General features: G+C 42.8%; 1 protein-coding gene across 2 annotated transcripts in view; it reads left to right on the forward strand.

Annotated features, from left to right (window-relative positions):
* The first annotated feature begins 10,715 nt into the window (after positions 1 to 10,715).
* Positions 10,716 to 14,844, forward strand: part of CMSS1 (cms1 ribosomal small subunit homolog) — a 372,794-nt gene continuing 368,665 nt past the window's right edge. The window contains exon 1 of one of the 2 annotated variants that reach the window (XM_043892584.1): positions 10,716 to 10,923. In XM_043892584.1, the coding sequence (XP_043748519.1) occupies positions 10,860 to 10,923 (64 nt within the window). In that variant the 5' untranslated portion in view covers positions 10,716 to 10,859. The remainder of the gene's footprint in view (positions 10,924 to 14,844) is intronic. The other variant, XM_043892586.1, reaches the window with a different exon arrangement.

Here is a 14,844-nt window from a genome sequence, read left to right on the forward strand (position 1 = left end):
AAGGAGGACAAGTCAGGAAGGGGAGAGCATGCTTCCTTCCTAAAGAACTCAACTGAGGGGTTGCTGAAATCACCCACCCACATCCCGTGCTCTGAATTTAGTCACATTGCCACAACCAGCTGCAAGGGAGTGTGGGAAATGGAGTATTTATTTAGGGCAACCACGTGTCCAACTAAAAATCACAGGTTCTATTAATACAATAGAAAGTATAACTGATAGTGGGGGACAATTAGCTGCTGCATCTGTCACATCCATCCTAAAAGGAAAAACTGCCACAAATTTCTTTTCTCCCCACCCCTCTCCCACACAAAACTAATCTGTAAGTACTAAATTCTGCTACAGTTTGCCACACCAGAGCCAAAAATTTTGAAGGGAGATAGTGGTGGGTGGAGCTTCAGACGGGAAGCAGATCTGTTTCAAGAATCTAAGGGTCTTAATAAGCATCACTGATAAGGAAAGAATTCTTTCGCGATGACTTATCAAGCTCCGAATGATCATAACTTATCACAAAACTTATTATAAAGGGATCATTCAATAAACAACTATGGAGCACCACTCTGTGGCTGGTTAACGTCCTTGTTTAAACCCTTCAATCTGAAAGCTCAAGACAATAGTTTCCATTCCCACGTGGCCCAACCAGCTCTATCTCCTCCCACGGCTAAAGGCGATTCCAAAACACACATCAGTTATCTCCTGTGCATACAGTGCTGGTCACAAAAGGCAATGGAAGGACAGATAACAGGAGACAGAGGCAGGAAGGAATAAATGGCTGGGATTCAGAATGCTGGACAAGCAGGGCAAATCCATTATTACTATGTGTCTACTGTATCCCTTATGTTACAATACAGAGTAGCCCCTACTTTGCACGTGATGTTACCAGGCAATGTGAGGGGTACATAAGGAACAGAAAACATGACCATTCATTTAAAAAGTATCATCTGTTTAGAGGGTATCAGGGTTTGTTACACAAGTTGATTTCTAGGTGATCTGCAAACACAGGTGGCATACAGCTGACTGGATGCATACGTGCCAGCGAAGTTCAGAAAAAGGAAGGCAATTCCATGCTGCTCTGTTCCTGGGAATGCTTCTCTGGCCTGTCTGCTTCTCTGATTTACCCCTGGTGAGGGGTAAATCCTCTTCAGCCTTCGGGACACACACAAGCATCACCTTTCCTTCCGACCTTGCCTATACCATCTTCTGTCGCTTCACTTTTCCTGCTTGGCCACTGAACTGTCTGTCTCCCCTACTGAGAGAGTGGAAGCTTCTTGAGAGCAGGCACCTCATTGTTTCATCCACAGCTCATGACAGAGTTCTGGTCCAGCACCAGCTTGGAGGAATAAAGAATCTCTCAGGGCGGCTGTGGGAGGTAGTGCTAAACTTGATGTGAGGTGTGACTGAATCCAGCTCCAAGACTATACAGAAGATTATATGTCCCAAGATTATTTAGAAACCTAACGTGAGATGAAATCTAATCTCAGGTAGTTTTTTTTTTTTTTTTTTTGAGAAGGTGACTTTTAAATAAATCATCTTTAATTTGATAGAATTTGGATGAATGGAGCATAGGGCATCCCAAGAAGAATAGCCTCCAAGAAGAATAGCCTCTCTTCCTCTAATAGAAGAGGAAACTGGTATTGTGTGTGTGTGTGTGTGTGTGTGTATGTGTGTGTGAGAGAGAGAGAGATTCAGGAAGGGCAGGGGGGTGGGGGAAAGAGCAGAGTTAAAGGAAATGGCCTGACTAGACCAGCAGAATTACTCAAAAAACTAATAAAGGAAATATTGAATAACCAAAGTAGAATCACATGATGCAGGGCTTTACATATAGGGAAGATACATTTATATTTTATCTAATATGCAATAAGACATGGTAGGTCCTTAAGCAGAAAAAAATGGTATGAACATAAGCATTTTAGAAAAGTTACTTTGATAATTCTATGGAGAAGCTATGATACAGGTATCAAAACCCCTGAATAGGTCAGAACAGCTTTAATCCAGGAATGGGATGATGGTTTGGTGGTTGAGGGAGCCTAACCAAGTCTCAAGAGTGAGAGTAACTGTCAGGTCAGTGTCAGGGTGTAACGACTGCATAACCATGGAGCTATCTCAAGGGCTAGGAAATGGAATGAAGAAGAACTGGAAACTGAAGAGGCAGTTGATAGACCGAACTGAACCTGGGGACAATCCCAGAAAGGCCTTATGAGGGAGATGGAAGTTTGACTCCAAGACGGTTTCCTCTCACTGATACACTTGGAGATGGTGCCCCTGATAGAAACAGGCAGTCTTTCAGGGGAGCCTGCTCCAGGCAGGGAAAGAAGAGATGCTCGATTTATACACAGACCTGTGGGATCTGTCTGTGCTACAAACACGTATTTGCTGAGAAGATAAAGGGTGGAGCCATGAGCCTGGAGAGAGACCTAGTGGCCTATGGTAATAAGAGGGAGAAAAAAGACTTACTCAAAGTCAGTGGCACCATTTGCAGACAAAAATGATAAAACTCCTTTAAAATCTCCCTTACTCATTGCAGGACTGTATTTGACAAATCCTTTCATCATAGATACAGCAAAGGGAAATGTCATCCCAAACCACATGGAATTACGATGAATTCCAAATACACAGGGCCAACAAAGAGTGCAAATTAATCATGTTTTACTATATTTCAGAAAAGTTTTTCTTTTTAATGGTCCTTGTGACTCTAAAATGTAAATATCTTGCTCATTCCATATTACGAACAAGACAAATATCTATGTAATAGCAGTTATCTTTCTTCTGGCAAAGAGTTACACGGGATTTCTGATGCTTTCATCTTCAAAACCAATACTTGTATCAGGATCAATTTTATTCTCAAGTAAGCTAATCTTTACGATGTCAAATACCTGTTAATGACTTTTATTATTAGAAAATTATTTTTTGCTAATTCCTAGAGATAAGTGCACTAGAATTTGAATTTTAAAAGTGGGGCACATTATCCCATTTTAACAAATTACTCAGAAGTTTCTCGTGTATGTTACTGAAACACAGAACCATCTAACTGATTTTTCCTTCAAGCCGTCCAGAACCTTTTCAGAGGTTTTTTTCTCTTTGCTATCTTAATGCAAGTAAAAATGGACTCTTAGATTCAAAGGCACTTCTAAATTAAAGTTGATGATTCTCGCGGAGACCTACAATTCACATGCTTTGTTAAAAACCACCAAGACCTAAAAATTAATTCTATAATGAGTATGGCCAAGTCAGTGCTCATCTGACAAGTGAGTGGCTGGCAGCAACGTTACCATCTGCTCTTCATTCATGGGTGACAGACACAGAGGGGAAAGTTGATGGAATGCTTACCAGGCTCCAACTGCCTGCTGGTGAGAGCTGCCTTTCCTCACAAGGACAAAGCTCTCTTTGTCATTTGTTCTGCCAAAATCATAGCCACCAACACAGAACGTGTTAGGAGAGGGTCCTGGGGCCAGGCTCAGAGAACCAAGCTCAGCTCCTCCACCAGCTGTGATATCTTGAATCAATTATTTTAAGGTCTCTAAACTTCAGCTTTTGCATTTATAAAACAGTAGGTGGTAACAGTAACTATCTTCGACACTTGGGAGGCTGGATGAAGTTGTGGCCGGTATTATGGTGCGTTACGGAGGGGTAACGACTGCCACTATTTACTGAGTGACAACCAGGGATCAAAATGCTTTAAATGTCTATTTATTAACTTAGTTACTCCTTATAATGACTCTGTTATTAGCTCCATATTACAGGGGAAGAAACCGAGGCAAGGTAACTTGTCTGAGATCTGATAAAAGGCAATGCCAAAATTTTAACCCATGCATTTGGCTCCACAGTCCACGCTCTGAGCTGTTACACCATATTGCCTAAAGGCACAACAGAAAAGTTCTCAGCCGCCTAAGAAGCAAACCCTGCCAGTGAGGGCTTAGAATATTAGCTTGCCCCCAGAGAGAGAGTGATGACCTCAGTTATTTCTTAGTTACTGTCCTTACCAGAGACAACAGAGACAGCCAGCTACCCAAAGACTATATATTGACAGATGTCATGGTGACATCCTTCTCCCTTAAGAGATATGAGGGCAGCTGGCTTTAAAAACTAAAGGGACTATCTCACACCTATTAGGATGGCTACTAGGAAACAACACAAAACAATACCAAAAATAACAAGTGTTGGTGAGAATATGGAGAAACTGGAAGTCCTGTGCACTGTTGATGGGACAGTAAAGTTGGGCAGCAGCTGTGGAAAACAGTATGGAGGACCCTCGAAAAATGAAAAACAGAATTACTGTGTGACCCGACATTTCTAGTTCTGAGTAGATACCCCAAAGATCTGAAAGCAGGGACACAAAGAATTATTTGGCATGCTCCAATTCATAGCAACATTATTCACAATATCTAAAAGGTAAAAGCAACCTCAATGTTCTCTGAGGGGTCAGTGGACAAACAAAATGTGCTATATACATATAATGGGATATTATTTAGACTTCACAAAAGAAGGAAATTCTGATACATGTTACCTCATGGATGATCCTGGGGGGCATTATGCTAACAGAAATGAGTGAATAGCAAAAGGACAAAAACAGTATGATTCCACTTATGAGACATATAGAGAAGTCAAATCCAGAGACAGAGAGCAGAAGGGTGATTTTGTGCTGGGGGGGAGAAAGGGATGAGGAATTATTGCTTAGTGGGTGTAGAGTTTGTTTTGCAAGATGAAAGGACTTCTGGACATGGATGGTGGTGATGGTTGCACTACAATGTGTATATATCAAATGCCACTGAACTGTAAACTCAAAAGTAGTTAACATGGTAAATTTTATGTGATGTATATTTCACAATGGATAATAATAATCTGGAAAAAAAAAAAAAAAACCTAGAGGGAAAACATCTGTTAATAGGACTAACCCATGATGTGGGAGGTGACTGAAAATGACCTCCAGCAGCCTCCATTACCAAAGTTCACCACAGTGTTCACCAAAAGAGTAAGGAGTCTTGGCAGTAGGATAGTGGTGGTCCAGAAACCACAAGCAGAAGTCCCAGCCTCTCCCAGGGAAGTTCTGCAGACCGCCACGGGCCTGGCACCTACTGCATTTGCTCCACTTCAGTGGATGTGACCTTCTAGGGAGCTTAAGACCAGCAGCCAGAGACAGACAGTCCACTTTCACCCAATGACTCCAAAGGGCAAACTAGAATTGTTTCTTTTTAAGCCTAAACATGCAGTCTCCATGGCAATTTTCTGGTTCCAAAGGTGAAGTTAAAGAGCCTATGTTTCTTCTAAATGAGGGGATCTTTAGGGCTCACACATATTCAAGATACGCACTCTTTTTAACTGTAAGGTTTACTTTAGCCACTTGACTTCACCAGGCCCTGTGGGGAAAAAGATGGAAAATTCATTTCAACTCTAAGTAGGGTTCCCTGCAGGCCATAAGAGATTGGAAGCAAGCATGGTTTCTGCAACTTACAGGTTTCCCAAGGAACAAGGTCTCCCTCTTGTGGCCAGAGGAGAAACAACGGTTCCACAAGCAGGTTTTTTTCCTTACATGAGAAAAGTGGGTCTATAATTCACTTCTGAGGACAAGAGTGGGGATGGTTTGTTTCTGCTCCATGATGTCTGGGGCTACAGCTGGAGGGAAATCAACAACTGGGGCCTGTAATCATCTGAAAGCATCTTCATTTACAGGTCTACCTGGAGGTCCACAGGGACCTCAGCTGAGCAGCGGGCCACAATATTTACATATGTTCTTTTCATGTGGTTTCTCTGTGTGGCTTTCTCACCATATTACACCTGGATTCTGAGCACATATTTTAAGGGAACCAGGTGAAAATGCGTGGGATTTTTCAAGATTCAGCTTCAGAAGTCACAGAATAGCTTTCCTACCATATTCTATCAGTTGTTTTGCTGTTGTTTAGTCACTAAGTCATATCCAACCCTTTTGCGACCCCATGGACTGTAGCCCACTAGGCTTCTCTGTCCATGGAATTCTCCAAGCAAGAATACTGCAGTGGGTTGCCATTCGCTTCTCCAGGGGATAGTCCCAACCCAGGGATCGAACCCATGTACTGTGCATTGGCAGGTGGATTCTTTACCACTGATCCACCTGAGAAGCCCAAATGCTTGTCCAGATTCACAGAGAGGGAACTAGACCCTGCTACTCAATGGAAAGCACATCAAAGTCACATTGTAAGAAGAGTATGTGGGATGGGAAGCACTGGTGGCCTTCTTCATTAAATATAACCAGCAGTATGTCTTCCTGGATATTTAGTGTCTCATCTGCAGCGGATACTCACCAGTGGACCTGGACGTGGGACACAAAGATGCACACACTTTTGCCCACTACCTGGTTCCCTGCACATGTCTCTTCCCAGATCTCCTTGCTATTGAACTTCAAACATTATATCTTCTAGGCCCCTGGCCCACTCAACCACACAATTCACTATTGCTCAGGGCTCAATTTATCCTGAGCTCATGCTCTCTCTCTCCCCATTCAAAGGAGATAACTAAATGTACACCTTGAGGTTCTGCCTACGGGAAGGATTCGCCTCACTACTATCCTTCAGGACCCCTCCCTCGTGGGCTGCAGTGCAGTAGCAGTCCATTTTCAGCTCTAATAACATATCAGGCCTGAATCACTTGTGAATATTTCCACCATTATCATCAGCTGGTCACAGGGAACACCTCATGAAGCGATAGGCACGAGTAAGGAATACAAGACACAGAGATCTTTGCCACCTGTTAATGTAAATTACAACCTCTGGACCTGCTTAGATATGATCCCATGTATAGCATTTCTGTTTTTCACTTACAAAACCTAGGTCCAGAAGGGCAGCTCTGGTAATCTATTCATTTGATGCCCCACAGTCAAATGCTTAGTTTCGGCTAGAACCCTGTATGTCAGTAGCTGCCTTCTGAATAGTTGGCTGATCAAGGCATCACTTCAGATCAGTTCAGCGGCTCAGTCTTGTCCAACTCTTTGCGAGCCCCTGGACTGCAGCACGCCAGGCCTCCCTGTCCATCACCAACTCCCAGAGCTTACTCAAACTCATGACCATTGAGTCAGTGATGCCATCCAAGCATCTCATCCTCTGTCATCCCCTTCTCTTCCCGCCTTCAATCTTTCCCAGCATCAGGGTCTTTTCCAATGAGTTAGTTCTTCAAATCAGGTGACTAAAGTTTTGGAGTTTCAGCTTCAGCATCAGTCTTTCCAATGAATATTCAGGACTGATTTCCTTTAGGATTGACTGGTTTGATCTCCTTGCAGTCCAAGGCACTCTCAGGAATCTTCAACACTACAGTTCAAAAGCATCAATTCTTCGGCACTCAGCTTTCTTTATAGTCCAACTCTCACATCCAAACATGACTACTGGAAAAACTGAAGTCATGACCATACTCTAAAACCCTAGGAGTTGTGCTGTGGTTCTCCTTTCAGGTCCTGCCAGTCTCTACACGGCATCATTACCTATCACCCAGCACCATGGAATCTGCCATATCATTATGAACTAAGGAGAAGAGCAGCTTGTTCACAGCCAGGACCAACTGCTGAGTTTTCTCTTCTTTTGCCCTACTCAAAACTGGCAGCCTTTTGACTCCACTGATAAGTGAGTTAGAGCAGTATTTCCCAGTATGGCATAGGTTAGGTGTAAAATCTAAACAAATGCACCAAATGCTGTTTTCTATTTCTTGCATAGGTAGTAGGTGGTCAATAAAAGATGCAGTAACTTTTCCTAAATCAAATCCCTTATACAGTGGAAGTGACAAATAGATTCAAGGGATTAGATCTGATAGACAAGAGTGCCTGATGAACTATGGATGGAGGTTTGTGACATTGTACATGAGGCAGTGATCAAGATCATCCCCAAGAAAAAAAAATGCAAAAAGGCAAAATGGTTGTCCAAGGAGGCCTTACAAATAGCCTAGGTGGCGGGGGCGGGGTGGGGGGGAGATGCGAAAGGCAAAGGAGGAAAGGAAAGATATAACCATTTGAATGCAGAGTTCCAAAGAATAGCAGGGAGAGATAGGAAAGCCTTCCTTAGTGATCAGTGCAAAGAAATAGAGGAAAATAATAGATTGGGAAAGACCAGAGATCTCTTCAAGAAAATTAGAGATACCAAGGGAACATTTCATGCAAAGATGGGCGCAATAAAGGACAGAAATGGTATGGATCTAACAGAAACAGAAGATATTAAGAAGAGGTGGCAAGAATACACAGAAGAACTACACAAAAAACGTCTTCATGACCCAGATAACCATGATGGTGTGATCACTCACCTAAAGCCAGACATCTTGGAATCTGTAGACAAGTGGGCCTTAGGAAGCATCACTACGATTAAGCTAGTGGAGATGATGGAATTCCAGTTGAGCTATTTCAAGTCCTAAAAGATGATGCTGTGAAAGTGCTGCACTCAATATATCAGCAAATTTGGAAAACTCAGCAGTGACCACAGGACTGGAAAAGGTCAGTTTTCATTTCAATCCCAAAGAAAGGCAATGACAAAGAATGTTCAAACTACCACACAGTTGCACTCATCTCACATGCTAGCAAAATAATGCTCAAAATTCTTCAAGACAGGCTTCAACAGTACATGAACCATGAACTTCCAGATATTCAAGCTGATTTTAGATAAGGCAGAGGAACCAGAGATCAAATTGCCAATATCCGTTGGATCATAGAAAAAGCAAGAGAGTTCCAGAAAAACATCTACTTCTGCTTTATTGACTACGCCAAAGCCTTTGACTGTGTAGATCACAGCAAACTGTGGAAAATTCTTCAAGAGATGGTAATACCAGACCACCTGACCTGCCTCCTGAGAAATTTGTATGCAGATCAAGAAAAACAGTTAGAACTGGACATGGAAAAATAGACTTGTTCCAAATAGGGAAAGGAGTACATCAAGGCTGTATACTGTCACCCTGCTTATTTAACTTATATGCAGACTACATCATGTGAAATGCCAGGCTGGATGAAGCACAAGCTGGAATCAAGATTGCCCAGAGAAATATCAATAACCCGGATGTGAAGATGACACCACCCTTATGGCAGAAAGTGAAGAACTAAAGAACCTCTTGATGAAAGTGAAAATGGAGAGTGAAAAAGTTGGCTTAGAACTCTACATTCAGAAAACTAAGATCATGGCATCCGGTCCCATCACTTCATGGCAAATAGATGGGGAAACAATGGAAACAAGGAGAGACTTTATTTTCTTGGGTTCCAAAAGCACTACAGATGGTGACTGCAGCCATGAAATTAAAAGACGCTAGCTCATTGGAAGAAAAGCCAAGTCCAACCTAGACAGAATATTAAAAAGCAGAGACATTACTTTGCCAACAAAGTTCTGTCTATTCAAAGCTATGATTTTTCCAGTAGTCATGTATGGATGTGAGAGTTGAACCATAAAGAAAGCTGAGAGCGTAAGAATTCATGTTTTTGAAGTGTGGTGTTGGAGAAGACTCTTGAGAGTCCCTTGGACAGCAAGGAGATCCAACCAGTCCATCCTACAGGAAATCAGTCCTGAATATTCACTGAAAAGACTGATGCTGAAGCTGAAACTACAATACTTTGGCCACCTGATTTGAAGAACTGACTCATTGGAAAAGACCCTGATTGATGCTGCATGGCAAAGATTGAAGGCGGGAGGAGAAGGGGACGTCAGAGAATGAGATAGTTGGATGGCATCACCACCTCTAAGGACATGAGTTTGAGTAAGCTCTGGGAGTTGGTGATGGACCGGGAACCCTGGCTTGCTGTAGTCCATGAGGTTACAAAGAGTCGGACAAGACTGAGTGACTGAACTGATTCTGATTCATCCTCATCAAATTGAGAGTCTCGGTCCTTTCTGAGAATGCATTCCCATCATTAGCTTAGACCTTTACTCTTACATGCAGTAGTTTCTCAAGTTGGTGAACTCTGGAAGGCGGGATCATATCATATTCATCTTTAAACCAGTATTCAAAACACAGTGCCAGGCACACCGCGTGTATTTAATGCATTTCTGTATGGCTTTCACCTCAGTGTCTGTCCTGAAAAGTATCGTCCACACTTAGTTTCCAGCTGGCCCCAGCACAAGGCGCCAAGCAGCCATCTCTGCCACTTCAGGACGTGAGACCAGCATTGTAGGTCTCTTACCCAAACTTGGGCAGCAGTTGGCTCCTTTCTTCTTCCCTTGTTTCACAAAACCGAGAGGGGTCGGCGCAACCGAAGGGCATGTGGGGAAGTCGACTCTGAAACCCTGATTTCTCGGGTCTGTCCGTGGGCAATCCCTTCTGGACCAGGGAACATTTTCTTCCCTCATACCGTATTAAAAAACAACAACAGTACTCTCATCTACCACAAAGGTCCAAAATTCATGGTCATGACTTGGGTACGTTTTTCAAAAAAGCAAACAGTGCAAAAGACAGACGCCCAAACTGTAACACACGGACGAAAACACATCCACGTGCTACGGTCTTCTCCCGCGACCCAAAGCCTTTGAAACTGAATGGAGAAAAACTGTCTTAGCATTCTGTCTCCCACATTCGACAATATCTATTCGGCAGGAATAAAACCTAAACAAAAAGTTTTAAAATAAGAATTTAAAAATCTGATACAGTTTTATTTTTATTTACGTGTCTTCTCTTCTTTTGGCTTTTGTAGGGGTTTATTTTAAGTCTTCAAACTGATCCTGCTCCTCCACACTGGTGTAGAAACTGCGACGAGCTGGACTCGGCGGCCGGGGAGGCGGGGCCGATGTTATGACGTCATCGCCACGGGGCGGAGGCGACCGTGTCTGAGGAGAGGCTCCGCGTGCTGCAACGCCCGCTTCCCGGCTCTGAGGCAGCGCGAATCCCGGCTAGCGCCTGCTCGTCCCTGGTGGTCCGCCCCGGCCGAGTCCCGCGTGGCGATGGCAGACGACCTTGGAGACGAGTGGTGGGAGAACCAGCCGGCAGGAGCAGCCAGCAGCCCAGGTACCCACTCTGCCCGCGCTCCTGCGGGGCCTCGCGCACCCCCAGCCCTTCCGTGAGCCTCAGCCCGCGCCGGCGCAGCCGCTGGCGGTCGCCGCGGTCGGTCCCGCGGCGGTGCGCGCCGCTGTGGGAGCGCGCGAGCGCTGCGGAGCAAGTGGGGCAAGAGATCTACTAACACGTGAAACACACAAGAGTGACAGTAACCCAGATCTGCCCTCTAGCCAGGAGGAGTCCCTTCCCTAGCTGTTTTCTGTTTTTCCTTATTTCTTAATGGATAAGACTGGGAGTTTGAGCGTAGCGGTTAGGGGTTAACTCCTGGATTAGATTCAGGCTGCTTCTGTTAGGTCGCTCCTACAGCCTTTTAATACTGTTTCACTTCCTTTCCCTCATCCGTAAAATAAGGGTAATGATGCCAGTTTTGTACGATTGTCGTGAAGATTAAATGAAGATAACACAAATGATGCCCTTTAGCACAGTGCCTGGTACATAACATGTGCGCAGTAAATAAAAGCTTTAGGTTTTCTTGCTATCATCATCATCATCATCATGTAATTTGGACTCTTAGAATCATCATCATCATCATCATCATCATGTAATTTGGACTCTTAGAACCTGCGACTTGGAGATTCGCTTGGACTCACGCATTTGACAGCTGAGGAACATGAGACCTAAAGATGTCAAATAACATGACAATTTCACAAAGCTGGTTGGTGTCAGAAACAAGACTAGAATTCAGTTAACACAATTTGAATAGTGTTTATTATGTTGTGTGTACCCACTGCCAGTGCAGTGAACATTTTATCCTTGAGTAGATAGCATCAAATAAAGCATTAAATAATTTCTAATCACAAGCTGGCCTTGAGTTTTTCAAGTCCCTGGCTTAATATACAATTGTTTTTTAAAAATCATTCTTCAAGGTCTGCCTCTCTTCTTTACTAGATTCTAAGATTTTTTGAAGAAAAAGCCAAAGCCTGATTTATGTCTGTAGAGTCCACAGGGCCTTGCACGTGATTGACAGTTGATACATAATTTGCTACAAATACTAATGTTGAAATATCAGTTGAGAAATAGCCATTAAAAACAACAGAATTCTGTTTTCTACAGCATTGTTTCCAGAAGGACAGGCTTTAGGTACATCCAGAGCAGATGGCATTTTTACAAAGGTTGACAGTATAATACTTCCTTGATTAAACTTCTTGACTCTTTTTGTGGCTTTGGTTTTAGCAGATGTATGTGCTTGAAAGCACAGATACCTTTTTTTGCCTGTTGTGGTATCTCACGTTTAATAACCCCTGCCTCTCATAACTGAGGTGTTAAAAACTATATTTCATGGCATGATTCAAGGATAAAGGCTAATTAAGAAGTAAAAATTTTTTGAGTGGTGAAGGGGATCTTAATTCTTGGTTCTAGTCCTTTCTCTTGCCCATTGCCAGCTATGTGTCTCTGAAGTTAGTCACCCTTTGAAAAGAAGGAAATTAACATGTATTGAGTATCTACTGTATGCCAGATGTTTTCATAAATATGAATTCACTTAATCTTCATAACATGCTTAAAAAGTAAGCATTTTCATTTAATATTCATAACATGCCTAAAAGGTAAGCATTTCAATTTAATATTCATAACATGCCTAAAAGGTAAGTGTTACCTTCATGTTTGAATGACAGACAAGGGAGAGATCTGGCAAGAGGTTAGTTAAGAGCACCTGACTTTCAAGGTCACACTTTTCTCACGTTACTGTGTGGCTTCTCTGGTCCTCAGTGTCACAAACTGCAAAGTGAGGGATCCTTAGAGATCACCTTTTTAAGGATCTTACCAACCAAGAGTTTTAAACTTTGAACCTAGATAGAACTGTGAAGTGCTACAGCCTCTCTCATCTAAGTTGCCAGGATTCCCATCAAGGTATGTTGCAGTCTCCAGGATCACCCTACTTTTTAGGTTCCTTCTAACTGTAAGTCTGAGCTTTGAAAATTGCCAACGTTAAATTTACCAGAGGCCTTTGCTTTGTTACCTGCTCTGAAGAATGGTAAGTATATGTGCTTCCTTGAGATCTGCTTGGTTAATTAGTTATTGGTGATTTGTCTAACTAATCTGAATAATGTTTCTGATTCAGAAGAAATCACAGGTTTCAGGTTTCCTAATCCTACCAGTGTTAATCGAGGAACATCAGTCTAAAATGTGTGAATTATATTTTGTTTTGAAACTCAAAAGAGAAATAGTGCCTTAAGTCACAGAAAGAAAAGATAGTTGTAATATGCCTTTATTCCTGTATGTGTTACACTGTGTGTATGCTCAGTCATGTCCAGCTCTTTGGGACTTCATGGACTGTAGCCTACCAGGCTCCTCTGTCCATGGAATTTTCCAGCCAAGAATACTGGAGTGGGTTGTCCTTTTCTACTCCAGAGAATCTCCCCAACCCAGGAATCGAATGCGCGTCTCCTGCATTGGCAGGCGGGTTCTTTTTAAAACTGATGTGTTATGCTACTTGTCTATAAAAGTAAACATCTTTCCTTGAAGATCCCCTGTTCCCAGTTCATGCTTATGGTGGCAAGGTGATGGAGCATTTACTCATTTATTCAGAAGTCCACGTTTATCTACCACAAAAGCCTAACATTCGTGGTTATGAATTCTTATGTACATTTCCTAAGAGGAAGCTATATATACACATGGATGCCCAAACCCTGACACATACTGCATAAAATACTCATCCGGCTATCTGTTGTCAAGTAAATAAACCGTTTTTGCTGTTTTCATGACTTCTTGGATGTGCTTTGTAATTCAGAGTCCATTACTAAAGATCTTGATCTACATATGACCTTTTTTTGCATACATCTTTTGGCTTTTCATGGAGAAGGCAATGGCATCCCACTCCAGTACTCTTGCCTGGAAAATCCCATGGATGGAGGAGCCTGGTGGGCTGCAGTCCATGGGGTTGCAAAGAGTTGGACACAACTGAGCGACTTCCCTTTCACTTTTCACTTTTCATGCATTGGAGAAGGCAATGGCAACCCACTCCAGTATTCTTGCCTGGAGAATCCCAGGGATGGAGGAGCCTGGTAGGCTGCTCTCTATGGGGTTGCACAGAGTCGGACGCGTCTGAAACGACTTAGCAGCGGCAGCAGTTTGACTTTTCATAACCTGTTGTTTTTCTAGAGTCATTCCTTTTTTTTGCACTTTGTCGTGCTTCACAGATACTACATTTTTTTAAACAATTGAAGGTTTGCATTGACCCTGTGTTGGTTAGCCTTTTTTGGCAATAAATTATTTTTTACTTAAGGTATGTACTCTTTTTATATGTAATGCTATTGCACACTTAATAGAGTACAGAATAGTGAAATGTAACTTTTATACACACTGGGAAACCAAAAAATTCATGTGACTGTCTTTATTGTGATACTCACTTTATTGTGGTGGTCTGGAACTCAACTGAAATATCTCCACGGTATGCCTGTGCTAGAATCCTGAATCGTACTGGAGCCCAACATGGGACCTGGCACTTGGTAGATGTTTAGTAGATATTAGCTGAATGAGTGAATGCATGCTACAGGACTTCTGGTGATAATGCACACAAGTAGACATACAATTTCTCATCCAGTCTAGACACTTTTGAGAGTGGAAAGCCATGCTCTTAGAATTTTGCTGGGACTGCCTACTTGAGATGTCTGGTTACCCTGTTGGCATCATCGTTGGGGATTGGAGTCATGGCCCAGGACAAGGCAACCGAGAGTTGGCTCTGCTGAAGTGGGTGCTGCGCAGTCTGCCTCAGGCAACAGAACCTAGGAATCCTCTCGTGATTTCTGATGTTTCATTTCACTTATTTCCTTCTGCTCTGCTTTATTCCTTGCCTACCTTAAGAAATTATTGACTTGCATGCTATAGTCCCTGGGGTTGCAGAGTGGGATACGATTTAGTGATTAAACAACCATA

Source organism: Cervus elaphus, chromosome 31, assembly GCF_910594005.1.
Source record: "Cervus elaphus chromosome 31, mCerEla1.1, whole genome shotgun sequence".
In the NCBI taxonomy this organism is placed as follows: domain Eukaryota; kingdom Metazoa; phylum Chordata; class Mammalia; order Artiodactyla; family Cervidae; genus Cervus; species Cervus elaphus.